At 44.7% G+C, this 14161-nt stretch overlaps 1 protein-coding gene across 1 annotated transcript in view; it reads left to right on the top strand.

Annotated features, from left to right (window-relative positions):
- The window catches only part of LOC126188743 (chondroitin sulfate proteoglycan 4), a 589355-nt gene that overhangs the window by 550765 nt on the left and 24429 nt on the right, over positions 1-14161 (top strand). Inside the window, exon 22 of the mRNA XM_049930352.1 lies at positions 4522-4782. Within this exon, the coding sequence (XP_049786309.1) occupies positions 4522-4782 (261 nt within the window). The remainder of the gene's footprint in view (positions 1-4521; positions 4783-14161) is intronic.

The raw sequence follows: 14161 nt of genomic DNA, 5'->3' as shown, positions 1-14161 counted from the left end.
ACCATTTTTTGTTTAAGTATTTTTTTCTATGTCACTGCTTGGAAAAGTAGATGAGTCTTTTAATCCGCACCTACATTGTGCATACGTATGCCGCTAAACTATAAGGTAGATGACAAAGTTTCCGTTTAAGGGCATTCCTGTAGCCTACGAGGGTGAGTCAAATAAAAACATTAAATATTTTTTTTAAATATTATTTATTCTGCAGAAGTGGTACAAAGCTGTATCACTTTTCAACATAATCTCCCCCATGCTCAATGTCCTCCGGAGCTTACAAAGTGCATAATTCCTTTACAAAAAAATTCTTTTGGCAGTCCGCGCAACCACTCATTCACCGCGTGGCGTACCTCTTCATCAGACCGGAACTTCTTTCCTGAAATTGCGCCTTTGAGTGGTCCAAACATATGGAAATCATTTGTGGCAAGGTCTGGTGAGTATGGTGGATCAGGAAGACACTCAAAATGCAGTTCTGTGATTGTTGCAACTGTTGTACGGGCAGTTTGGGGCCTTTCTTTGACATGTTGCAAAAGGACACCTGCTGACAGCAATCCACCTCGCTTTGTTTTGATTGCAGGCCGCAGATGATTTTTGGAGATCTGTGTATGATGCACTGGTGACAGTGGTCCCTCTAGGCATTTAATGCTCCAAAATGACGGCTTTTTCCTCCCAAACCTTCCCTGCTGGTGGTTCTGTTCGAAGCTTCTTTGGTTTTGGTGATGAGGAATGGTGCCATTCCTTGCTCGCACTCTTCGTTTCCCATTGCTGGAAGTGAACACAGGTTTTGTCCGCAGTAACGATTCTTGCAAGGAAGCCGTCACCTACTCGTTCAAAGCGCCGAAGAAGTTCTTCACAAGCATCAACACGACGTTCTCTCATTTCAGGGGTCAGCTGCCGTGGCACCCATCTTGCAGACACTTTGTGAAACTGGAGCACATCATGCACAATGTAGTGTGCTGACCCATGACCAAACTGTAAACCTGCTGCAGTGTCATTCAGTGTTTTTCCTTCACTATGGCTTCAACTGCTGCAATGTTCTGTGGAGTCACAACTCGTTGTGCCTGACCTGGACGAGGAGCATCGTTCACTGAAGTCACACCATTTGCGTACCTCCTACTCCATTCATAGACTTGCCGCTGTGACAAATATGCATCACCATATTGAACCTTCATTCGTCGATGAATTTCAGTAGGTTTCACACCTTCACTACGCTAAAAGCGAATAACAGAACGCTGTTCTTCCTCGGTGCAAGTCGCAAGTGGGGCGGCCATCTTTATACTGATACTGCGACGATATGTATGCATCTGCACTATGCTGCCACCTACAGGCCATTCTGCGCGCTGTTTGTAGCATGATTACCAACTTACAGGATAACGACGCGAAATTTCGATTTGTTATTAGAAATTTAAGGTTTTCATTTGACTCACCCTCGTATATGCAACGTAGAGCGATTTGGTTATATAAGCAGCGAGATGTAGTAAGGGATTAACATGGCATTCATGTCTTTCTAACGTGGTGCGAAAACGTGAACTATGACGACGTTATTACCAGGACCACCTTGGGGGTGATATTCTTTTCTTGGCTGCCGAAGGACAAATACCGGTACACATACATCGGAGAATAAAGACTGAGTATGGGGCAACATGTCCGTCGAAAACTATCATTTTGGAATGGTGCTCTAAGTTCCACGCTGGTCAAGATTCGACACAAGACGCCAGTCGAACCGGGAAGTAACACCATCTCAAGAGTGGGACAATCGAGCACCCACACTATAGTCCTGATATCTTCCCAGTTGATTATGACGGCCTGGTTCCTTATAAAAGGCTTTGAAGGGTCGACGAGAGTGTGCATCAGGCAGTTACGGACTTCTGCACATAGCAGGACATAGTGTTTTACATCAGATTCAACCTCGTTCGTCCTTGGGAGGAGTACATCAATCCTCATGGTGATTTTTCCTGATTGGCATACCGATTCCGGACTGTACGGCCTTCGAATGGAAACTTTTTGATCGTCCCTTATACACTAGTTTGAAGTCCCCCCTGACATTCAGATGACGTGACCACTACTCCAACTTAGACGAAAGGGCTGTTGCTGAATAGCAGCGTAAAAAGTTTCTCACATACTGCACTGAAATACTTATTTTGAGTCACAGCTGCCACTTTCGGTGGGACGCTAGTGCAGTACAATCTTCGCTCTTACTACCTACTCTAAAAGAGAAGAAATCTTTAACGAGTAGTAGTAATTGCTTGGGGATAGTTGCCAGAGTAACAAAATCCTTTCAGTTGAGTTATTGTTGTAATGTTCTGCTCAACGTGACTATATTAAGAATTTTTACGTAACTTGCAGTTTCATATAGTCTGTTCATTTCTGCTGAACACATTACGTGAATTCTCCCATATGGAACTTCCTGCCACGATTAGTTCATACCGTGGCTACAGACCATGCTCGCAAACTATGAGCTTTCCACCAGCTCCGGTGCCTTCACCTGTTTTCTTGTAATCTATCAAACGCGCGAACGGATTGGAGGGGTCCATTATATGGATCTCCTGTGTGCAGTTTTAATGACAGATGGAAATGGTTTTGTTATCTAAATGTGTCAGAAATAAAACAAGTTAATACCAAGAGGTCATAGCATGGGTACCGTGCCGTCGCTTAGCCGCAATGTCTCCCGGACAGTAATGATTCAGTCCAGTCTCCTTGGACGGACTCTTCTCCACCGACAGGCTTCTTTCATGGTACACTCAGCACAAACACATACACTACTGGCCATTAAAATTGCTACACCGAGAAGAAATGCAGTCGATAAACGAGTATTCATTGGACAAATATATTATACCAGAACTGACATCTGATTACATTTTCACGCAATTTGGGTGCATAGATCCTGAGAAATCAGTACCCAGAACAACCACCTCTGGCCGTAATAACGGCCTTGATACGCCTGGGCATTGAGTCAAACAGAGCTTGGATGGCGTATAGAGGTACAGCTGCCCTTGCAGCTTCAACACTATACCACAGTTCATCAAGAGTAGTGACTGGCGTATTGTGACGAGCCAGTTGCTCGGCCACCGTTGACCAGAAGTTTTCAGTTGATGAGAGATCAGGAGGATGTGCTGGCCAGGGCAGCAGTCGAACATTTTCTGTATCCAGAAACGCCCGTACAGGTCCTGCAACATGCGGTAGTGCATCATCCTGCTGAAATGTAGGGTTTCGCAGGGATCGAATGAAGGGTAGAATACGGGTCGTAGCACATCTGAAATATAACGTCCACTGTTCAAAGTGCCGTCAATGCGAACAAGAGGTGACCGAGATGTGTAACCAATGGCACCCCATACCATTACGCAGGGTGATACGCCAGTATGGCGATGACCAATACAAGCTTCCAACGTCCGTTCACCGCGATGTCGCCAAACACGGATGCGACCATCATGATGCTGTAAACAGAACCTGGATCAAGGGTAACCGCAGCCATGGTCTCCGAGCTGATAGTCCATGCTGCTGCAAACGTCGTCGAACTGTTCGTGCAGATGGTTGTTGTCTTGCAAACGTCCCCATCTGTTGACTCAGGAAGCGGGACGTGGCTGCACGATCCGTTACGGATAAGATGCCTGTCATCTCGACTGCTAGTGTTACGAGGCCGTTGGGATGGCGTTCCGTATTACCCTCCTGAACCCACCGATTCCATATTCTGCTAACAGTCATTGGATCTCGACCAACGCGAGCAGCAATGTCGTGATACGATAAACCGCAATCGTGATAGGATACAATCTGACCTTTATCAAAGTCGGAAAAGTGATGGTACGCATTTCTCCTCCTTACACGAGGCATCACAACAGCGTTTCACCAGGCAACACCGGTCAACTGCTGTTTGTGCATGAGAAATCGGTTGGAAACTTTCCTTATGTCAGCACGTTGTAGGTGTCGCCACCGACGCCAACCTTGTGTGAATGCTCTGAAAAGCTAATCATTTGCATATCACAGCATCTTCTTCCTATCGGTTAAATTTCGCGTCTGTAGCACGTCATCTTCGTAGTGTAGCATTTTTTAATGGCCAGTAGTGTATGACGAGCAGTCTTTTTAAATATCAGCATAAAAAATAAAGCTTGTAAATTAATTTTTTATCTGTTTGTAGATACATGTCTGTGGTCTTGTTGTACGACGAAGCTCCCACGCCACAGTAACGTAGACAGTGTCTAAGGAGCTGGGACAACATGAGAAGCCCACTGCTAACTTGTAGCTGGGCTCACCACTTTGTTTTTGCACTTCTAGCAGCGTGCTGTGTTACTGTGTCGTGGGGCTTCAATTTATACCACGGCTACAGCCATGAACCTACAAACAAGGAACAAATTGATAATGGATCTTTATAGTTTCGAGATGGTAACGAGAACTTCATGACTTCGTAATATCCATTCATTTGTAACTGGCACCAGTTCTTCATCCGTAAAAAGCCCAATGTCGATTGACTGTACGGTTAAGACCCTCCGTTGTTGCCAGTGGGTGTAACTGAAAGAGTACCGCCCTCCGCAGGTGGTGGACGTGGACATCTCCGTGTCGTCCGGCGGGCTGGAGCAGTTCCTGCCGCTGCCGACGCTGCAGGTGGAGGAGGGCGGGTCGGCGCAGGTGCGCATCAACACGAGCGGCGTGGCCGCCTTCCTGGACAGCCGCGCCGAGGTCGAGGTGGCCTGCCTGCTTCTCGACCTGGCGGCGCCGCTGCAGCACGGCCAGCTCATCATCAGCGGCAGCGACAACGAGACCATCTTCACCCAGTCCGAGATGGACGCCGGAGAGGTAACGCTCGCTCTCATTACGTCCAAATGTCCAAGTAAAGTGGCTTACAGACCATTGGACTTTACCATCTGGAGCCTGATGGGCATAATATCACTTTGCAGCAGTTTATCCGTCACCTGGCAGCAAGTTTGTCACTATGGGGAAACAATGTTCTGATTGAAATTAAAATGTTCTGTGTTGTCAGGCCACATCGTATTTCTTCTAAGCTGTCGATGTTTTGACCCCTCAGCTGGGATCTCCTTCAGGATGTCCACGTGACCGAACACTGTCAGAGACTAGAGTCACTTTCTCATTTAAATGGGAATTTTCCCGTGCTTGCGCTGTAGATGTCGGATTATTGGGTAAAATTCTTGTGGCTACCATTGGCGGGCTAAGTTCATTGTTTAGAAAGGTATTGTTCCCACACATCCATACGCCGCAAGCCACTTGACGGTGTGTGGCGGAGGGTACCTTGAGTACCTCTATTGGTTCTCCCTTCTACTCCAGTCTCGTTATGTTCGTGGAAAGAGAGATTGTCGGTATGCCTCTGTGGGGGCTCTAGTCTCTCTGATTTTATCCTTATGGTCTCCTCGCGAGATATACGTGGAGCAATACACTGCGTGACTCCTCGGTGAAGGTATGTTCTCGAAACTTTAACAAAAGCCCGTACCGAGGTATTGAGCGTCTCTCTTGCAGAGTCTTCCACTGGAGTTTATCTATCATCTCCGTAACGCTTTCGCGATTACTAAATGATCCTGTAACGATCCCACACTGGTGAGCAGTATTCAACCAGTGGGCGAACACGTGTACTGTAATCTACTTCCTTTGTTTTCGGACTGCATTTCCTTAGTATTCTTCTAATGAATCTCAGTCTAGCATCTGATTTGCAGACGATTAATTTTATATGGTCATTCCATTTTAAATCACTCCTAATGCCTGCTCCCAGATAATTTATGGAATTAACTGCTTCCCGTTGCTGACCTGCTATATTGTAGCTAAATGATAAATGATCTTTCTTTCTATGGATTCGCAACACATTACACTTGTTTACATTGAGATTCAATTGCCATTTCCTGCACCATGCGTCAATTCGCTGCAGATCCTCCTGCATTTCAGTACAATTTTCCATTGTTACAACCTCTCGATACACCACAGCATCATCCGCAAAAAGCCTCAGTGAACTTCCGATGTCATCCACAAGGTCAGTAATACATATTGTGAATAGCAACGGTCCTACGACACTTTCCTGAGGCACACCTGAAATAGCTCTTACTTCGGAAGATTTCTCTCCATTGAGAATGACATGCTGCGTTCTGTTATCTATAAACTCTTCAATCCAATCACACAATTGGTCTGGTAGTCCATATGCTCTTAGTTTGTTCTTTAAACGACTGTGGGGAACCGTATCAAACTATCGCTTATGGCGGACGATCATCGTTGATTAGAGACGAAATGGGCAGAGCAAGAGAGGGGGAGTGTACATGCAAGATACTATTGTCCGCAAAGGTGACTTACAGGGCTCTTTTACCCTCCCTAGCTTCCCCCTTGCACTTCTCTTCAACGATGATGGCCCACCAAAAGTAGCAGGAGGAATTTTAACCGATAACTACTCACTAACTTCGGGAAGAATCCCTTTGTAACCAATGTTGTTGGCCCACCAATGATACCCACAAGAATTGTAACCTATAATCCTACTTCTCCAGTACATGCACAGGAAAAGTCTCCTTTATAAGAGAACATGTCTCAGGTCTCTGACAGTGTTTGACCAACAGTGGCTGCCACAATATCCTGAAGAAAGTCCCAGCTGAGGTGTCAAAACGTCTGTCGTTTAGAATAAATATGATGTGGCCTAACAATCTAGAAGATTTTAACCCCAATGACAGTGGCCACGAAAGCCTGCAGACTTACATAATCATCTTATCATTCAGTACCCATGCCAATGAGTATAGATCGGATCTACAGTATCCATACAGCCCTACGTAATGCAGATTTCATCATTATGTGTCACGTGAGGCAGACACGCCAATTATAAATGAGTCGAGGAGTACTGGTTTATTAGTAGAGAAGCACTAACAGTAGGACGGATCCATCAAGAGAGAACAGTGACTTCGAGTGTGGACCAGTTATTGGATGTTACTTTAATAAGAAATCCATCAGGGGCATTTATACCCTTCTACAGTTGCCCAAGTCAGCTGTAGGTGATGTGACTGTAAAGTGGAGACGCGAAGGAATTACTGTCACTATACCAAAACCTGCAAGACACCATATACTCACGGAGAGGTACCGTCGAACATTACGGCGAGTGGCTGTAAAAAATCGCATGGAATCAGCTTAAGGAATCACTCGTGAGTTACAAAGTCCTACCAGCAGTCCAACTAACACAAAGACCGAGAGCCGGGAGTTAAGAAGAGCGGACTAAAGTGGCCGAGCAGCTCCTCAGAAGTCACACAATTCCGTAGTCAATCGACGCTTGACGTAGTGCAAAGACCGACGGTACTCGACAGTGGATGACTCGGAACCAATGAATCTGAAATCACGCTATACCTTACGGCAGTACGATGGAAGAATTGCGATTTGGAGAATAGATATAGAACGTTACTTGCCATCCCCTTTAGTGCCAGTAACGAAGTACAGGGGAAGTGGTATGTGAGGGGGGGGGGGGGAGGGTTGTGGTCAGGGTGTGGTTCCATTATTACCCTAAATGTGTAAAGATATGAACACATTTTAACGTACACAGTAGAGAAACATGTCGGCGACGACGATTGTATTTGTATGACAAGACACCCTTTCGTAAAACACGATTTGTGACGCACTGGTTTGTGAACAACAACACTCCTGAAGTGAACTGACTATCTAGAGTGCTCATCTGAAACTAAAGAACACCGTTGGGATGATTTACAACATCGATTTCGGTCCTGACTCCAGTGTCCAACAACACTGCCTCCTTAGGATTGGGCTACTGAGGAAGAATGGGCTGCCATTCCTTTCCAGCAGATTTCAAGTTGCCATAAAGGTAGAAGATGGACACACTTCATATTAATGTCCAATAATAGGTGTCTGGACTCTTTTGGTCAGGTGGTGTAGATGTAGATAACAAGGATTATTTCCTAAGCTCGTTTAGCTCTCCATGTGTGTATAACAAGGAGACGTATGTCTCGTTCCATTACTGAGCTGCAGATAAAGCTTCGTTCAATCATACAGCGCCCATCCGCCTTAAACTAGCAGTGTGTAAGTCATAACGAAAATTAGGATGGCAAAATTTTCTCACTTCAGTAAACTTGCTGGGAGCTTCACTGTTCGCGACAAAACATTTTTTCGGCGTCATGATTCTTAGATGATATTAGGAGTACCAATTTATGTGGCTCATTCCTCATATTCAGGTTCAGATGTGCAGGGACCTCTCAGCAATACAAAATTAAATGGATATTCAGAGAAGCTTAAATGAAAGGACTAGTTACCTTACAATAGGTAGGGGCGACCCAAAAAAATTGGAACTTGTCTATCCAGCCTAGCATCATGGTTCTTACACATTTCATTTCAGGAAATGACTAGAAACAGCAGTAGTACTGATACACTAAAAGAAAAAAATCGCAACACCAAGAAGGAGTTGTGTGACACAAACTAAAGCTGGAAGGGTGTGTGTTTACATCTGAAAGATGATTGTTGTTGTTGTTGTGGTCTTCAGTCCTGAGACTGGTTTGATGCAGCTCTCCATACTACTCTATCCTGTGCAAGCTTCTTCATCTCCCAGTACCTACTGCAACCTACATCCTTCTGAATCTGCTTAGTGTATTGATCTCTTGGTCTCCCTCTACGATTTTTACCCTCCACGCTGCCCTCCAATGCTAAATTTGTGATCCCTCGATGCCTCAGAACATGACCTACCAACCGATCCCTTCTTCTAGTCAAGTTGTGCCACAAACTTCTCTTCTCCCCAATCCTATTCAATAATTCCTCATGAAAGATGATTACCTATTCAAATTTCGGGCCAGTCGCATCAAGTGGCGCTGTTACGGCTACGAGAAGCTGGATGTTCCTTTTACGATACTGCAGAAAGACTTGGCTGGAATACAGTCACTGTACATGACTGCTCGCAGCGGTGGTCACGGGAATGTACGGTCCAATATGGCTCTGGATGGCCGCGTGGCACAACGAGAGAAATAACCATCGTTTCGGCGTATGGCTCTTGTGCAACGCAAAGCACCTGCAGTAACAAAGTGAGAAGGAGTTGACACCACAGTGACACAACGAAGTGTTACATATCGGTTACTTTAAAGGCAGCTCCGAGCCAGATGCCCTGTGCTGTACTTTCCACCGACCCCAAACCACCGTCGATTGCGAGTTCATTAATGTCAAGTGAGAACTCATTGGAAGGCACAGTGGAGGTCTGTTGCGCTTTCTGATAAAAGCTGGTTCTGCCTCGGTGCTAGCGATAGGCGTGTGTTAGTTAGAAAGCGGCTAGTTGAGGTCCTGCAACCAGTCTGTCTGCGTGATAGTCACACGGGACCTACTGCTGTGGTTGTGGTCTGGGGTACGCTCTCATCGTAATCCCACGCACCATGACTGCAAATTTGTAAATTAATCTGGTGATTTGAAATGTTGTGCTGCCGTTCGTTAACAGCATTCCAGGGGGTGTTTTTCAACAGGATAACGCTAGTCGACGGATCTCTGCTGCTATCAAGCATGCTCTACAGAGTGTCGGTATGACGCCTTGGCCTGTCCGATCACCAGATCCGTCTCCAGTCGAGCACATAAGGGATATCATCGGACAGCAACTCCAGCGTCACACACAGACAGCATTAACCGTCCCATTACTGACCGACCAAGTGCAATAGACATGGAATTCCATCCCACAAAGTGACATCCGACATCTGTGCAACACAGTGCATGCACGTTTTGCATGCTTGCTTTCAACATTCTACCGGTTACATCGATTATTAATGTACAAACATTTCACATTTGCAATGACCTATCTCGCAATAATATTAACCTGTGATCCTGCAATGTTCATAACTTAAATTTCTTACCTAGACCAATGTGTTCCCGAAATTTCAATACTCTACATTAATTACTCTTTGGTGTTGCGATTTTTTTCTTCGGGCTATAACGCCCAACATAGTGTAATTGAATCGATGGGGAATGTCTGTTCTTCTGGATTATCATCAGCCAAGAGAGACATACACAGCTCAAACTACTGCTTCTGGTAGCACCAAAGAGTCATCACGACACTAACAGAATCATTTGGTGTGGTTCTCCTTAACATGGTCTAGTACAGTAGAGGTACATAGTTGCCAAAACATGTGCATATTGTGTTGCTCGAGGCTTTCCCGACAGACTAGTTGCAAATACGGTTATCGGGCTAGACGTCTGATGTCGTGAAAATTCCACAATATTTCGTCGGCACAACTAATGACATCTTCGTGCAGCGAACACAAATCTCAGGCTGTGACCGAAGCCTGCTAATTACGACAGTCAGAGAACAAAACTGCGCAGGCGTGAACGCGCCAAATTTCGGAAAGCACAGGCATGCAGATCGGTAGCGAAAGGGACAGCTACGCTACCTGTCGGACGATGAACGCACGCACAGAGGCTGTCAATTACATTGTACGCTGCCGTCGGCCACCCCAGTGCCCTCTGTCGGGAGCTGCTTTCCGGAACATGTGTCTGCGCTGACGTGTGCCCGTCCCCGTCGTTGTCAAACAAATATCTAAGTCAGCGACCGCAGCGTCATCCCTCGTAAGACCAACATTTTTGTTTTGTGTTCGCAGTAATTTTTAAAATGGCCAGCGTTGGATCTCATGCCGTGTTGAGTGGAATCCTGTGTCCCTGTCAAGCAAAGCAGTCGAGCTGCGAATTTCTGCTGCTTCTTTAATAACGCTGTCACAGTACGAAGACGCGGACGACAGAATTTCGGTGTACTTGTATCCCATGCAAAGTCCTGTACTGAGGCAATGCTAGGCCACTGTAGATTCGTCTTTTTGGTCCACAGTTGTACTTCGTCGATGTCCAACACATCTGTCCTCCAGGGTACGACAAGTTCGTCCAATGTATGAGATCCCGCATCTACAGAGAATCTCCTAGGCACCAGGCCGTCTTAAACCAAGAACTAAAAGAACTCTGAGATTCGTTGTCGTACAAACGAATTATTTCACTTTGTTTCTCCTATAACCTTCCTGTTTTCGAAGAAAGCGGTCTAGGGCGTCTCGCCACGGTCCGCGCAGCTGCCCCTGTCGGAGGTTCGACTCCTCCCTCGGGCATGGCTGTGTTGAAACGTCCCCGTAAAACAATTATACAAGACTGAGCTTAACCTGACACACAATATTATTTAGCGCAACGCAATCTGACTTTCAAAAATCCCTACAAAAGAATGGCCCTGACTAACATTAAACTATACCTTTCACAAATAACTTACCTCACAAAAATCTTCATTACTCGAACTACTGCAATACAGCGAGCGCCACTATTGCCAGCTAAATAAAAGATTCAAACTACAGAAGACACTAACTACTGATAGGGATAGTTAGCAAATGAAAGATATTAATAGAGAACAAACAATGTATTTACCTTAATAGTCATTATATATATATATATATATATATATATATATATATATATATATATATATATATATATATATATATATATATATATAGCAGTTCATGACAAATTACAAAACTCCGCCATCTCTCTCCCCACATCCACCACTGCTGGCGGCTCACCTCCAACTGTGCAACGCTACGCGCTGTTCACATCCAGCTGCCGCTGCCCAACACTACAATGGCAGACAACAATGCAAACTAGCCACAGGCTGCACACAGCACAGCCAGTGATTTTCATACAGAGCGCTACGTAACGTTGCCAATAAGAAAATATAAACATCCTACTTACATAGCCCCCATGCTCCCCACAAAAAAATTTTACAAATCGTTTTGGGCAGTGGCCAATAATGATTTGAAAAAATTTTTCATAATTACAATAACAAAGATATCAAATGCACACACTTATTTATACAATGTTGGTCAAAAGCTAAAATTTTCTCACAGTCCTTAAAGACAGTCCAGATTGTTCATCACAGTAAAATTTCAGTGTTTTTTTTTTTCTAAGTCTGAGCAGTAAAAGACAATGCACACGGAAGTAGTGGATTTCCATGCAGTCTTGAAGAAGTAGTGTTGTCCTTCCAACTGAAAGACAGAGCTGACTCTTGACATGCTGACAGGTAATGGGCCACAACAGAGCAAACCCACAGCAGAGTCATTCGACGTTTTGAAGAAGATTGGTAGGTAGGTCATCATAGAGTAGACCCACTGTAGTCCTGGTAGAGATTACGATATTGGTGGGCCATCAAACGTGCAGACCCACTGTAGTCCATGTAGAGACGGCCAGCAGTCATCTGTTGCGACTGTGCAGGTGCACATTCACCATCGAAGAGTCTTGCGGAGAATATAGCAAGTCCATAAACCACCACTTGTGCACTCACAAATTTTTTGGAATTGTCCTTAGAACCAGCAATGCTGTTATCCAGTCCCTTGCTGAATTATCAACACACGTGCAAACACTAACAGTCCCTACTTCTCACATATTGTCCATATACTATGACCAACGGAAATGTGTGCAGTGAAATGTAACTTACAAGTTACTAATATGATGAACTGGTGTCAATTACCATTTTATAACATGAGAATACAATTACAAAGGTACAAAATACATAATTAAAGAACATAACAATACAGATAACATTGGTAGTACAGGCTTTACAACAGAATAGAAATAAACATTTACATCAGTGTTACAGGAATTATGACATAAGTAAATACATAAACGATCAGAATAATTATTGAAACATCCACTTCACACATTAGCATTAAAACAAAACAGAATAAATAATGTCTAAGCATATATGAAACGTCCCCTTAAAACAATTATACAAGACTGAGCTTAACCTGACACACAATATTATTTAGCGCAACGCAATCTGACTTTCAAAAATCCCTACAAAAGAATGGCCCTGACTAACATTAAACTATACCTTTCACAAATAACTTACCTCACAAAAATCTTCATTACTCGAACTACTGCAATACAGCGAGCGCCACTATTGCCAGCTAAATAAAAGATTCATACTACAGAAGGCACTAACTACTGATAGGGATAGTTAGCAAATGAAAGATATTAATAGAGAACAAACAATATATTTACCTTAATAGTCATAATATATATATATAGCAGTTCATGACAAATTACAAAACTCCGCCATCTCTCTCCCCACATCCACCACTGCTGGCGGCTCACCTCCAACTGTGCAACGCTACGCGCTGTTCACATCCAGCTGCCGCTGCCCAACACTACAATAGCAGACAACAATGCAAACTAGCCACAGGCTGCACACAGCACAGCCAGTGATTTTCATACAGAGCGCTATGTAACGTTGCCAATAAGAAAATATAAACATCCTACTTACAGTGTGTGTTGTCCTTGGCGCAAGTTAGTTTAAGTTACATTACGTAGTGTGTAAGACTAGGGACCGATGACCTCAGCAGTTTGGTCCCCTAGAAACTAAACTCAAACTTCCACATTTTTCGAAGAAACACCGCCTACGTATGGCAAAGCGACCATTCCTCTTTCTTCAACAGTTTCTTCCGGCTCCTCATTTTCTCTAGCACGCGCCGCATATAAGGCACGGCGAACGACTCTAATAATACGGTACGGAGGTGGCGTAGCTCATCACACAAGCGAAATAAGAATTATCATAATACCCTCAGCTGCTAACGAGCGTTGATGTATATCAACGGGGATAGGTGAAAATGTGTGCTCCTTTCGGACAAGTCCGATAGGACAGACACCATATCCATATAAGTATATATTTCTGGCAACATCGGTCATGACCTTCTTCTTCTGTGCGGATGCACACATATTCCCCGAACTCTTACGGGACTTGGTAAGAATGTCTTCCACGAGTAATGAGTGTTTTGGGGTGGGACACTACGAATGTAGTGTGTGGATATACAAGGTGAGAATATAGGTCTCGCGGGAAGCGTGCGCGAGATAGTCCCTGCAGTTGCGCCATCCTCCGTGCCCTCGGTGACTCAGATGGATAGAGCGTCTGCCATGTAAGCAGGAGATCTTGGGTTCGAGTCCCAGTCGGGGCACACATTTTCACTTGTCCCCGTTGATATACATTAACGTCCGTAACATTTACATGGGAGTTCAGATAACATTACTAGATATGCGCGAGGCTGCTATTTACCTTATACATTAATGCTCAGGCTCCGTCATCGCTGCACTGCGACTGGCCCAGCCTACACGATACACTATACCAGACCAGAGCAGACTGCAGACTAGCCACTAGCAACAACTTACTGCTACAGCTACACAGTTCCTACTCAGTCAACACTGCTCTCTG

Source organism: Schistocerca cancellata, chromosome 5 (genome assembly GCF_023864275.1).
Source record: "Schistocerca cancellata isolate TAMUIC-IGC-003103 chromosome 5, iqSchCanc2.1, whole genome shotgun sequence".
NCBI classification, from domain to species: domain Eukaryota; kingdom Metazoa; phylum Arthropoda; class Insecta; order Orthoptera; family Acrididae; genus Schistocerca; species Schistocerca cancellata.
This window is presented reverse-complemented; position numbering and strand designations above follow the sequence as displayed.